The sequence below is a fragment of the Beta vulgaris genome, chromosome 6 (assembly GCF_026745355.1).
Source record: "Beta vulgaris subsp. vulgaris cultivar EL10 chromosome 6, EL10.2, whole genome shotgun sequence".
NCBI lineage: Eukaryota > Viridiplantae > Streptophyta > Magnoliopsida > Caryophyllales > Amaranthaceae > Beta > Beta vulgaris.
In genome coordinates this window covers 8,634,969-8,647,761 of record NC_079207.1, presented here as the reverse complement: position 1 = coordinate 8,647,761, position 12,793 = coordinate 8,634,969, and the positions used below count along the sequence as shown (strand labels likewise).

At 36.7% G+C, this 12,793-nt stretch overlaps 1 protein-coding gene across 1 annotated transcript; it reads right to left on the bottom strand.

Annotated features, from left to right (window-relative positions):
* Positions 1 to 1,316: 1,316 nt before the first annotated feature.
* LOC104895615 (uncharacterized) lies at positions 1,317 to 10,982 on the bottom strand. Its single transcript, XM_057395964.1, has 13 exons — positions 9,993 to 10,982; positions 9,083 to 9,161; positions 8,905 to 8,961; positions 8,411 to 8,466; positions 7,068 to 7,293; positions 5,073 to 5,159; positions 4,914 to 4,988; positions 4,709 to 4,792; positions 3,629 to 3,693; positions 3,341 to 3,533; positions 3,169 to 3,257; positions 2,380 to 2,494; positions 1,317 to 1,585 (listed from the first exon to the last, which is right to left on the bottom strand). The coding sequence occupies exons 1-13, from the start codon at positions 10,760 to 10,762 to the stop codon at positions 1,544 to 1,546; spliced, it is 1,938 nt and encodes a 645-aa protein (XP_057251947.1). The 5' UTR covers positions 10,763 to 10,982; the 3' UTR covers positions 1,317 to 1,543.
* Positions 10,983 to 12,793: the final 1,811 nt, after the last annotated feature.

Below are 12,793 nucleotides of genomic sequence, written 5' to 3'. Positions count from 1 at the left end.
TTCATTATCTTAGTTATTATATAAAAAGTTAAAATATTTTATGCGTTCAAGTTCTTTTTTTTGTCTTTTATGAATTTCATATTTGCCCCCAACAAACATATACATCTTCCATTTTTTTTAGCTATATCCTTTACTCTTTGCACGTTTGCCAACACATAATTAAGAGCACTAATAAATATCATTAATAAGGCATAGCTAAAATAGTTTAAAACGTTGATATGTTGAGCATACACATTGAGATGAATCCAACAGGATCCCACGTAATAATGTTTTTTCTTGCATATAAATTGGTAAATAATGTCTCAAAATTGTAGAACAGAAATAACAAAAGATGTAGCAAGTATACTACTTTTTATATAGTTTTGCGTCATTTTGTTACCCTTTCATGACCAAGACCCATCATCATGGTTATGGTGTTTCTCGAATTGGAATGGTGAAAGAAGACTTAACCTAGCTCGATCATCTATTTCGCTTAAATATTTATACGAGTTTCAAAAATATCAAATTAAAAATATTTTCATGGGAAATTACGAGAGTCAGAAACTAGTTTTATTAAAAGTTACTAAGAAAAGAAGGAAAGATATCAATGGCTACAAGTAGATCAAATTTTCTCGGAGATCATTGCTAAGTTGCTTGTCTACAATAGAGGGGATTAAGAATACCATATGAATGTGTTAAGTGAAGAAATACCTCGAAAGCTTTTTTTTTTTCCTTACTTCAACCCGTAAAAAATACTCTCTTTGTTTTTTTTTATCTTTCTCCCTTGAAATCTTGACGCTATTCATACTCAGGTAGAATCTTCTCAATTGTGTTGGATTTATAAGAAAAAAAAATATAATTATGTGGAATCTGTTTAATTTGTCTCAATTAATACATTATTAATATTCAATCCTTATAATTTTTAATAATATAATGAAAAATATTTAAGTTCAAAAATCTGAATTGAAAAACACGCACAAAATGATAAAAAAACAAAGAAAGTACATTTTATTGGATACTTTTACCAAACGCCTTGGTTCTAACAAAAAGCAAAGAGCGTAAATTATTTAAGGTCGGAGGCAATATACACTTAGATGCCATGCACATAAACTAGACCAGATGTAATTTTTTCTCTTATGAATACATATAATCTCAAAAGCTACTTAATCTGGCTACAAATTTGAATTATGAACCCTAATCTTTCTTTCTAATCTTTCTTTAGTGGTATCAATTGTTCCTAAATTGCAATTTAAACTTCCGGGTTCAAGTGCAAACTGACTTGCCAAGCACATTTAGCCGTAGCTGCGCTCAACCCAAAAAAAAAAACAAAAGAATCATGATTCGTATGGATATTTACTCATAAGCAAAAACACAAAAACATTACAAAAGAATTTAGGAAGATTGCATATGTTAAATGCGATGACAAGAAATGTTACATTTAGACAAAACCATATGCATTATCTCAAACATTCAATCACCACAATTTTACCCTGTCAAAATCAAAATAAAATTTGGCTTGAACTGTATTCAAGAAAGAGGGTAATGCTACAATTGAGGTAATTCTTCAAGCAGCAGCTCCAAACTTTGCTTCATAATCTTGAGGTTGCTGCAATAAACCAACAGTACAATCCATAAGGTAACCCCAAACAAGCGGGTAGACACAGCACAAGATACCAATTAGCACTGACAGCAGCATAAACTAACGCCAGCGAAAAAAACATTAAGCCGTTTGGTTTCATGGCTTAAGGCATCATAAAATTACCGATATCACAAAACCACGGAAAAATGACAGCATAGATGATATTTCATCCAAAAAACCTAAAGCTCGGAACTTGTACGGAAATAAAAGAGACAAGCTCAACCAAATCACGAACAAAAAGGGTTGTGATTCTCATCCAAAACCTACAACTGGTGTCTGGGAAGTCAAGATGTACCAGCTAAAAATAGAAGTGAAGCTTTTCCCACAATACCCAGAAATGGAAAGAAACTTCAGAGGGTCATATTATCAATAATTCACCTGGACAACTCGTTTGACCTATTCTAGACTCGAACACCACTACTCTGAATTTCCTAAATAGTGGACACTCCCCCCATATTCCTAAAGCCACAAAGGATGACCAAAACGACGTTAACGAACTCTAATAAAATTTAAAAAGGAACTTGGGAGCTAAGAGGTGAGGGAAGAGCACAAAAAAGCTAATAAAGAATGTCGATATTTGTCCCAATCCGATAGAAATTACGAATCATAAACAAAAAAAATAGGTTAGAGTTCGGGTTCGATTTCCGTAGATAATATAGAAAGGATTGTCTATAATGATGGGCAAATAAAAGACTTTCTCGGGATTTTCGGTCATCCGTGATACACCAGATATCAAACAAATCACATTAAGAATACATTACCATGAAGATGGCTGATATCAACCTACGAGCAAACCATCTCATATGCATACCACGCTGGGCATTCATTGCACCCTCCTTGTTGTCAAAACGTAGGTAGACATGACCAGCACTGTGTCTGCAAGCAAAATAACAAATTTATTTATTGCGGGTCAAATAAGTATCTTAACAAAGACCTATGTTATGGAAGCAAGAAGTACAAAGGAAATATGTGAAACAACCCCCACTGCACACCCAAATTCACTAAAGAAAAAAGAAAACAAAGCAATATAGTATAATCAATTTAAAAAATATAACAGCTGTTGAACTTCACTATGAGCAGATAAAAAAATGACCACCTCAATAAATCTTCGAGAATTGCAAGAAAATTTTAACCTCGGTTTCCATATAGCGAAATAGAAACTCCAATTATTATAATAAATTAGAATGAATGCCTCACTGTTTGTTCCTCTAATAGTTATATACCGTGAAATGTTAGAGCTTAAGATTCCACACAGCTGTCTGAGACCCCACTGTAATTTTATAACAGCAATAGTCTGATGCCATAAAACTATCGTTGACACTTGACAGCAATCTAGTCTTTAGCTAATTAGCTTGAGTTGGTTCACATCTAATACACCCTAAAAAGTACCCTACCATGTAGTCGAAATTGCAAGCTAACAGGATTAACTTCCCACAGGACATAATAGCAAGTTGATCAATCAATATAGTTTCCCTACCCCCATTTCTTTATCAGCTACATTTGCACTACAAGCACAAATACAAATATATATCAAGATAGGTACTGCATACTTGTCAACATAGATATGTTTCACTGGACCAAACTTTGAGCACTCCTCTTCAACATCTTCTTTAATGTCCAAGTCAAACTCTGGATCCGTCTGCAACACATTAATAATATCATCATACATGAATAAAGGGAGAGAGAGCAAAAGCTCTCAGAGGGAGCAATGAAAAAATATACCTCAGTGGCTGGATCAAATAAATTCTTCAGTAGCAGGCATTCACTAGGGTTGCCTACAGGTTCAGAAGCTGGGGAAGAGAGTACTTGGCCAGGGAGTGTTGGGGCAGGAGTGGCGGCTTGCCCATTGACCACAAAAGGTTGCTGCACAGAAGCTGTGCTGTTAAGCACCGGTACACCAAGTGTTCCTGCAATGCTGCAGTCAAGACAACAAAGATTAGTCCACGAGGAAGGACAAAGAAAAGAAAAAACACAGAATACAGATAGGAAGAACAGAAAAGCATTACTGACCTTAAAGCTGTACCAGTGCGGTCCAGCTTTTGCATCAACAATGCTCTGGACCTAGGATTCAAAGACTGGAAGACGAAGTATACATTAATTTTGCCGTGCAAACAAAAATACATCAGTTGTCAAAAGTCTTAGAAAAGAGATGTTATGCTCAAGAAAACTTTTGAATGGCCCTTCTTTTTCATTTCACATTCACAACCTTATCTATTGATCGGTAAAAGCTGCACAAACATAAAATCTGTTCCATGTTCAAATATCCTAGATAAATTCCAAATTCAGAATCTTTCACAATATCCAATAGCTAATCTTGATGGACTGAGATACTTGCGAGATGTTAAACAGAACTTTCACAAGAAGAAGGTAGTTTATTACGCATATCAAGCTATTCTTCCACTATATCACAATTAAAGAAATGTGTCATATTACTCAATAGTCCTTCATTTCTTAAATGCTCATCCTCTTTTCCGTATCAGAAAGTTTCTCTTTACTGTTCTTATTCAAAATCAATCATTTAATGACCTCTTCTCCCCCCCCCCCCCTCTTCCCTCTTTCTACTACCCCCAGACACCCACCTAGGGTCCAACACTCCGACCTCCCCCCCCCCCCCCGGAAAAAAACTAGCTCCGCCCAACCTTTCTCATAGTAGTTATCTCCTTACTCCAAATGCTCTACCTACGGGTCCCACTTACGTCATTAACTCCACGCACAATTTACTGTTAATACCAACTACTTATTGCTAAAACTTACTATCCTTCGTTTCTTCCCACATTCCTTTAAGGAAGAAGAAAAGGGAAATGAGGGAATATTACGCTTTTACACGTCAAGGAGAATCCGTCATTGACAAGCTATATCTATATGGCTCAATAGACTAACATGCCATCAAAGGCAAGCTTCCTCTTCCAACGGCAGTCAAAGGATCCACAGTTCCCCATGGCCAGATCGAATGTTGGATAGGCTTCGGAACTATGCCAATATAGAAGTCCTAACAACTAAAGCATGACCTAGTATATATCATAACTTGAGAGAGATAGCACAAAAACAAGTGAATAACATTAGGGTGGAAGAAAAACATGTATAACTCACCAAACCACCCCCATCATCATCATCGAAGTCTGCTGCAGTTGTTCCAGTATCTTGTCCACCAACATGTTCAGTGACAGATGAAACCTGCAGTAACCAGATATATGTTGGGAAATCTATAGAAATAATAGTTCAAATAGGGAACATTATGAACAAAAAAAGTAACTACTCTAATCCATAAGATCCAAATCCAATGACAAAAGCCTACCTTGATGTATCTGCCAGCAATTTCTATTTTCCCATTTAAACTTTGAGCAGCCTTCGAATGTTCAACTTGAGCAAACTGTCAGTGAAGCGAAAATCAGTTACACAACAATGCTCAACTTGCAGAGGCTACATGAGGAATGTAAACAAACTTTTCACTGACTTGAACAAACCCAAAACCTTTGCAGTGCCCAGTCTCAAGGTCAAGGGGTAGTTGCACCAGTTCCACAGGACCAAATGGTTCAAAAATCTGCCCACAAGAAACAAACGTTAGGAACTCGCCACAGCACACAATTTACAGAACTCAATAAAAACCAAAATCTAAACAAGAATAATAATTTAAAAAGGATGGGGGGAGTAAAACACATATATATTGTCCAATACTCCAATATGAATAACTGTTCATTGTGAATTAAAATAGCAGCTAATAAAGAGTCATTCTCATGTAGATAGAGTTGGGTATGTGGTGACGAGACGGTATACATGACATGGTTTGAAGGGCCGCACATCGGATTCTCCCATTGAGGTCGTCTGAGGCTGCACAAGGTCAGTAGCAGTGGAGCGTCTGCTCGATCACTCCTGACTGGGGGTAATATGGTGTTTTCTGTCAGAAGCCTTGGAGTGCCCACACGGCCACACCTATCAATGCACAACATCCAATCTTTGCCCTCAATGCCTGGTTGCATGTGGTTTTGCAATTCATTAAGTACCATGCTTTAGTATAAAAACAATTAGAAGCCAGAGCTCTGTACACAGCTATGGGGAACATTTAGTTCCTAATGCAAGTTTGGCAGCTTCTCTCCCAGATCTCGGGTTTCCACGTGAAGCTCCTTGCATTCAGTTTCCCGAATGTTTCTTTTTTACATTTTGTGTTATATAGTCATTTGATTGTTGTTTGCTAAATCGTGGTAGTTAATAGGACTTAAAGATAGGAATCCTCCGATATGAACAAAATTGATATATAGAAATGCCCCCTTCATTTCCAACATGAAGTCATCAGCACGTGGAACTCGATAGGGGATGTCTACATATTCAATACCCCCGCCTCAAAAAATGGTGGATTTTTCTTTCCTAAATAGTAGACTCATAAAAAAACCTAGAACTGGCTTAATCTATGGAAGCTACAAATTCTGATGATTTAATAAAGCACGAGACTCCGCTTAACTATCACCTAAATAGTCTCAAATGAGTCAAATTCTAACTAATCCTTCAAGTTAACCAAATTCCCCTTGCATATTGGTATTTTATCTTCATCTTCAAAAACTATAGCCACCAATCTAGCCAACAAAGCAGAGAGTCCCCCTCAAGAGTCAACACTAAACACACCTAATCACAAGTTCATCTGGATTTGCTTTCTTCCTGTCCCTGCTTGACTTTTCTAGTCATCTCACTCAACAAGCCAAGAAGAAATATGCTTTTATCACAAACTACAATTATCATGATGCACAGGATCCTGTTTACTACAAATTTTAAGATGTAATGTTACCGAACACATTACAAGTAAAACCAATGTTTTCCACGCAAGCATGTGTTCAATAGATTCACACTCCCTTATGGACTTGTCATCAGCAACGAAGAGAGATAGGGTCGTCAAACAAGTGTCCTTTTGTTGCTCCTTTAGTGGATTGAGGCCGACATACAGACGGTTCCATAGTTCAAGATGCTATCTAAACAAAGACACTACTAAACTCAATCCATCAATAGGTGATAACAATTCACTTAGACGATGGAGTAACGCAATGCTAGCACCAAAGAACTCCACTTCTTCCGGTCAGGCCAGTATACTACCTTAGAGCAGGTAATTTCAGCAGCGACCTCTTAAACTAACTCAAGCCTGACCCACTATTTTACAGGATTTTCATATTCAAATTTTGGGTTGAATTGTTGAAAAGGGTAGGGTCCGGATTTCTGGTTCAGTCATTATTGGACATGTTTACTCCCACATGCAATAACATGCGTGTACATGTCCTCTTCTATAATCCATCAGTTCATACATAAACCACAAAGTAGAGGCCATAGCATTTGAGCATTAAATTACAATTCATTATATGGAGCAAGATTTGAGCAAATATCCCCAATAAAGTTGGAATGTATCAGAGAATAGAAGGCAGAAGGCAGAAGGAGCACATGAGCAAGAGAATCAAGCTAAGAGATCAACCTTACGCAGCTGTTGCTCTGTCATGTTGAAGTGCAAATTGCCAACGTACAACTTTCTATCAGTTGGTCCATAAGGACCCGTAACACCTGAACCAGTAGCAGCTGTAGATTGAACAAGGTTCTTTTCAGCCTCAGATGGTTTGACCATCACAGGCTGCCCAAGGAGTAGCTGACCTGTTAGAGCAATCGCCATTGGCACGGACATCGCATCATAAAATTCAATATACCTGCATCTCATCACGAGAAATCAATGTAAGTTTACCAAATAATACGATATGCAGAAAAATCAGGCAGGACTTACGAAGAATTTCAGATAAAATTGTGGTGAACAAAATCCATAAGAGAGAAAGCTGAAGCTGAGCTTCTTTTGAAGAATCTGATTTCTCAAATACAAGAGATGGTTAGATAGACCAAACAGGCAAAAAATAACACAATGCTCAATAAACCAAGTCCGGATTAAGGGTAAAAAACCAGTAACATAAACAGATACGCTACAGGTCAGCTAAATTTCCCATTGACAGTATTACATTGAATATGAGGGAGTGACAAAGCCCAGCCTCTCATCTCGATATTCCCTTTGCCCAAGTAAACAGCTTCCAACATTCTAAATACTTAAAGACCCTATAATTCTAAATAAATCACCATTTTTCCCTTGCAAATAAATATCAAGTAGTTCATATATGCAATACAAGAACTGACAACAGAAAAAGCATTGCAAAGATAACCCGACCTTTTCCCTTGCTCATAGTACTTTACCAGGTTTGTAAGACGAATTTCTGAAAAGAACAAGCAATGTGTATAAAATTTCAGAGAAATGAAGGAAGCTATATAGCAAAAGGCCTTAATCAAGGCCTAGACGTTGACTTCACGCTAGGTGTTAACAGTATGAACAGCTAATAATTAACTTGGCCACCTAGCCTTTTATGTTCGATTGTTCTCAAAGCCTTGAATTTTACCACCTTAGAATGGCGTTTCTTCAGCGACCCACCTTTACAATGACGTATCCAAAATAAAACTTACCTAGATTGAAACAACTCCCAATCAGAAATGATGAATAAAAATATAATTCAATAACTATTATACCAATGAATCTAAGTCCTTAGAGACTGACGAAGAAGAAAAATAAAAAGTAGGCTCAGGTTCATGTCATCTACCTTCAGAATGCTGCATGAATTGATTAAACATGAGAGCAAGGTATTCCCATCATCCCTCATCATGGAAATCTTTATCGCATTGCTATTTCATTTAAGAATAAAGTCAAGCTTACATCTTAAAACAGCATAACCTACTAGCTATTATCAACAATGCATGCACCTCAAATTACTAACAAGTGAAAAAACATACCCAACCCCTTTCGAACGCCTTGAGTTTCGATCCATTATCAGTCGGACATCCCTCACCTGCAAGAACGTAACACACATAAATAGGAGTAGAATCAAAACAGGGTAGGAAGGAGGGGGAGAAGAACTAATGAGCAAGATCAAAATTTTCTCCAGCCAGCTGACAAGAAGTCAGCTTGCACCAGATTGTTGAAAGGATCACTCATAAGTCTCATACACAAGCAAAACCCACAATTAGCACCAAATACGTCACCACAACACATACTTGAAGAGAAGCTGTTGTATAACTCATGATTCCACTTTTGTAAATGAGACTTGACTGATGAACAAATTACTATTTGATAGGACTAACATGTATCTATATCATCTAGTCTAAACAAATATCTCAAGAAACCAGCAAATAAGTTAAGCACGTTTGAAAAAACATTATGAATATTACACATAGTGTAGTATCAATATCAAAACATCAAAAGCACTAAAATAGTAATCATTGTTTACCTTGCCAGCTTTCGAAAAAAATTCATAAACATCTCTCTCAGCCGCCTTCAGAGGCATCTGTAATCAGCCAATACAACAGACGGAGCATATGTTAATAATATTTTTTTAAAAAAAATTAAAAATCACGTGTATTAACCCTACTGCTCAAATATATTATAAATATAAAAAGAACAACAACCTGGTATGCAAAAACAGTTCTCTGATCCCTCTCTGGATCAGCTTCAGGTTCCACTGCTTCCCTTTTTTCCTTGATTCTCCTGTAAACCATAAAATTATAACCATCAACTTACAGGAGCATACAGGAGGAACAAACAAGAATAGTATCCACTACAACCATAATGGTCCATCCCAGTTTCAACGTAAACGTCTAGATTAACCTAATGCTAAGAGGCTCAAATCCAGGAAGGTAAGTGGGTCAAATGTAAGGTTGTATCTATTAGAACCTTGAAAGGCAACAACACAACAATGGATTCAGACAAGTCTTCCAAATCCCAAAAGGCAGAGTGGAGGCTCCACATTATGGAATAACTAAAGGGTTTTCACAATAGCTGAGTTTTCAAGTTTCCAAAAACTTAAGCTCCTTAAGTCAGTTCTATTATTTTTTACAAGCAGCAGGCGCAGGCGCGCAGCAACACATTACTACATCTATAATCCGCCATTTCCAATATCAGAAAGGAGTGATACTCTTTCTAGAGCATTCCTTTAGGAAAAAATTACAAAACCTTGATAAGGTAAAGAAACCATCCCCTAGATATACATCTATGTAAAAGGTCTTCACAAGTTCATACAATTATGATATCAATTCCATGATGACATGTATATGCAATTAAGTCACAGAACACAGTCTTATACCCATTTCCAACAGTCTCAAATCAACATTACAACAAAAAGAACATCAAATCAAAACAATGTACATCAACTAAACCCATAATTCAGCACATCCAATCATCAATTACAAAAAAAAAAATTGAAACCAGCTAATCCAATAATTACAACAAATAGAACATCAAAATAATGTACATTAACAAAACCAATAATTCAGCAAATCCAATCATCAATTCCAAAAAAAATGAAGACCAGCTAGCTACCTGCTATCTCTGGACTCAATTTCTCTCAACTCTCTCTCCCTCCTCTCCCTCTCCCTCTCCCTGCTCCTCTCTCGCTCGCGGCTATCACGCCTAATCGATCGACTCCTCTCTCTCTCCCGACTACCATGCCTCGTTGACCGACTCCTACTTCTCCTCTCCCTATCCTTCTCTCTCTCCTTCTCCTTCTCCCTATCCTTCTCTCTCTCCTTCTCCTTCTCCTTCTCCTTCTCCTTCTCCTTCTCCTTCTCCTTCTCTCTCTCCTTCTCCTTCTCTCCCTCCTTCTCTATCTCCTTCTCCCTATCTCTCTCTCGCTCCTTCTCCTTCTCCTTCTCCTTATCTCTCTCTTTCTCCTTCTCCTTATCCCTCTCTTTCTCTCTATCTCTCTCTCTCCTCTCCTTCTCCTTCTCTCTATCTCTATCTCTCCTTTCCTTCTCCTTATCTCTGTCCCTTCTCTCTCTATCTCTATCCCTATCCCTGTTTCTTTCTCTCTCTACATCCCTATGTGAATGTCTCTCCTCTTTCTCTCTCCTCTTATCCCTATCCTCTCGCTTTCTCTCTCCTCCACCTCCGCCATTTTCATCATCTCTTCTGGATTTCTTCCTCTTCCTCTCATCTTCATCATCTTCTTCTCGATGATCATCGCCTTCATCTTCAACCCTTTTTCTGTAACCTTTCTCTCTCATCTCACCGCTTCTCTCCTTCTTTCTTGATCGACCTTCAGTTTCTTCTTCCACTGTCTTCTCCAAGTACTCGTACTCGTCGAAATCCATTGGAATTTGTTAACAACCACGATTAATTGATGCAATTTTGGCGAAATTGAAATTGAAATTGGGTATGTAAAATTAGGGAAAGTTGTCGAACTTTAGGGTTTAGGAGGTTCTGGCGAAATACGTAGAGAATTGAGAAAAAAAATAATATAAAAGGCTACTCTAGTGAAAAATGAAAATAGCTTTCTTGTTTCTTTTGTTTGGATGATTTTGTATCTTACACAGGTCACAATTAGGGATAGAGCAAAAGTGAGGGGTATAGCTTATTTGGTTAGAGTTTTTATTTCGATTTCAAAAGATCATGAGATTGATCATCATCGTTTTTGTAGGTGTGTAATCATCAAAAAAATAATTAGGGTCATAGAGTGGGTAATTAAATCGTTCAGATTAGGTTATTACATAAGGTTGCGTTTGGATACCTATATTTCATTTCAAATAATACAATTCAAATTCGGAATTTCAATTTATGGAATTCAATTACAAGTCTAGTGTTTGGGAAACTTAAGAATTTCAAATGTAGAATTTCAAATTCTAACAAGTTGTTTGGGAATTCATAGAATTTCAAATGTTGAATTTCAAATTCAAATACTGTTTGGCAAACCAAGCAAAAGTGTGGAATTGTAATTCGATCCTACAACCAATGAAATAGACTGATCACTAATACATAATAAAATTCAGTCTAACTTTGCTCCCCCGGTAGATGTTTTAGCATATCGAACTCATTCATCGCCCCTTGTTCCCTTCGTTAATTTGCTCATATAATGTGAAAGTAAGAATCACATCCATTTGACGATTCCACGCAACATATCTCCTTTTACGTGGAGGACCCATAGGTTCTTTGCCTTGTCTTTTGGAATTCATTGCTCCTACATATCGCAAAAAAGATATACTTTGTTATCCTGCATATTTGATTCGCATATAGACTATCTTCTTTCCGACTCTAATCCTTCAAATTTAAAAGAATCCCCTTGATAATCTGAGCTAATAATAACCATTAGGTATGTCTACAACAAATCTTCAACACTTAAGCTAAACACATGAAACCAAATCAGTCAACTGCTTCATTTCATATCTACTGTTTTACAAATTGTTCCAAAAATACAACATTACATAAAACTAGGTGATGTTCTTACTGTTGCAAGAATCAAAATGCCACATTACATCATCATGTTTCCATCTCAAAAAAGTAGCAAACCATGAGAGATAGAGGTAAAATATCTAACTTTGGATCAATTGACAAAATTTTGGATCAAGCACCTCAAGTTTGCTCTTAGGTAGCTCACAATCGAATATATATACTGCTTGCATGAGAAGCAATAATATCAAAATCTTTGAAGATAATCACTCTTGACGAAAAAAGTTTAAATAATTGTGATGCACCTTCCTCTTTTTTCTATGACAAGTACCTAGCATATCAGATTGCCAGATCGGAACGAGTATTATGTCAAACAAAGTCATTTGTGCTCATATTTACTTTGGCAATAAACAGAGAAGAAGAGATAAATTAGTTATTCGCCTAAAGATATCCAAACAAGAAACAAGTACAAACCGACTAAATTTCTAAGTCAAACAATAGTAAATCTGCATTTGATACTACTATTTCTGGAGCAATTTGACAGAATTATGACCTTATCAAAACCCTAATTTACAAAAGTAACTCGATTTTAACAAGCAATTTCTCAATCGTCGGCGAATATTCTTCGAAATCATCAATTATTGAAAAACCGAAGTGATGGAACGTGCAAATAATCATACTGAACAAGATGAATCAGCAAGTTCGAGCAAATAAATTACAATAAAGTTGGATATTCAGTTAATTAGATTTAAGAGAAGAAAATTTTAAAATAATCTACCTTTGAAAAAATATGCAGAAACAATCGTCCTTCAGAGAGAGAAATCGAGCTCAAAAAAGCTCCAATGGAGGAGAGAGAAGACGAGAGAGAGAGAAAATGCGAAACATGCGTGATATGTCGTGGTAGTTCAGGGGGAGAAAAGAGGAAGTTTGGGATTTGAAATGAGAGTATTTTAGTTTGG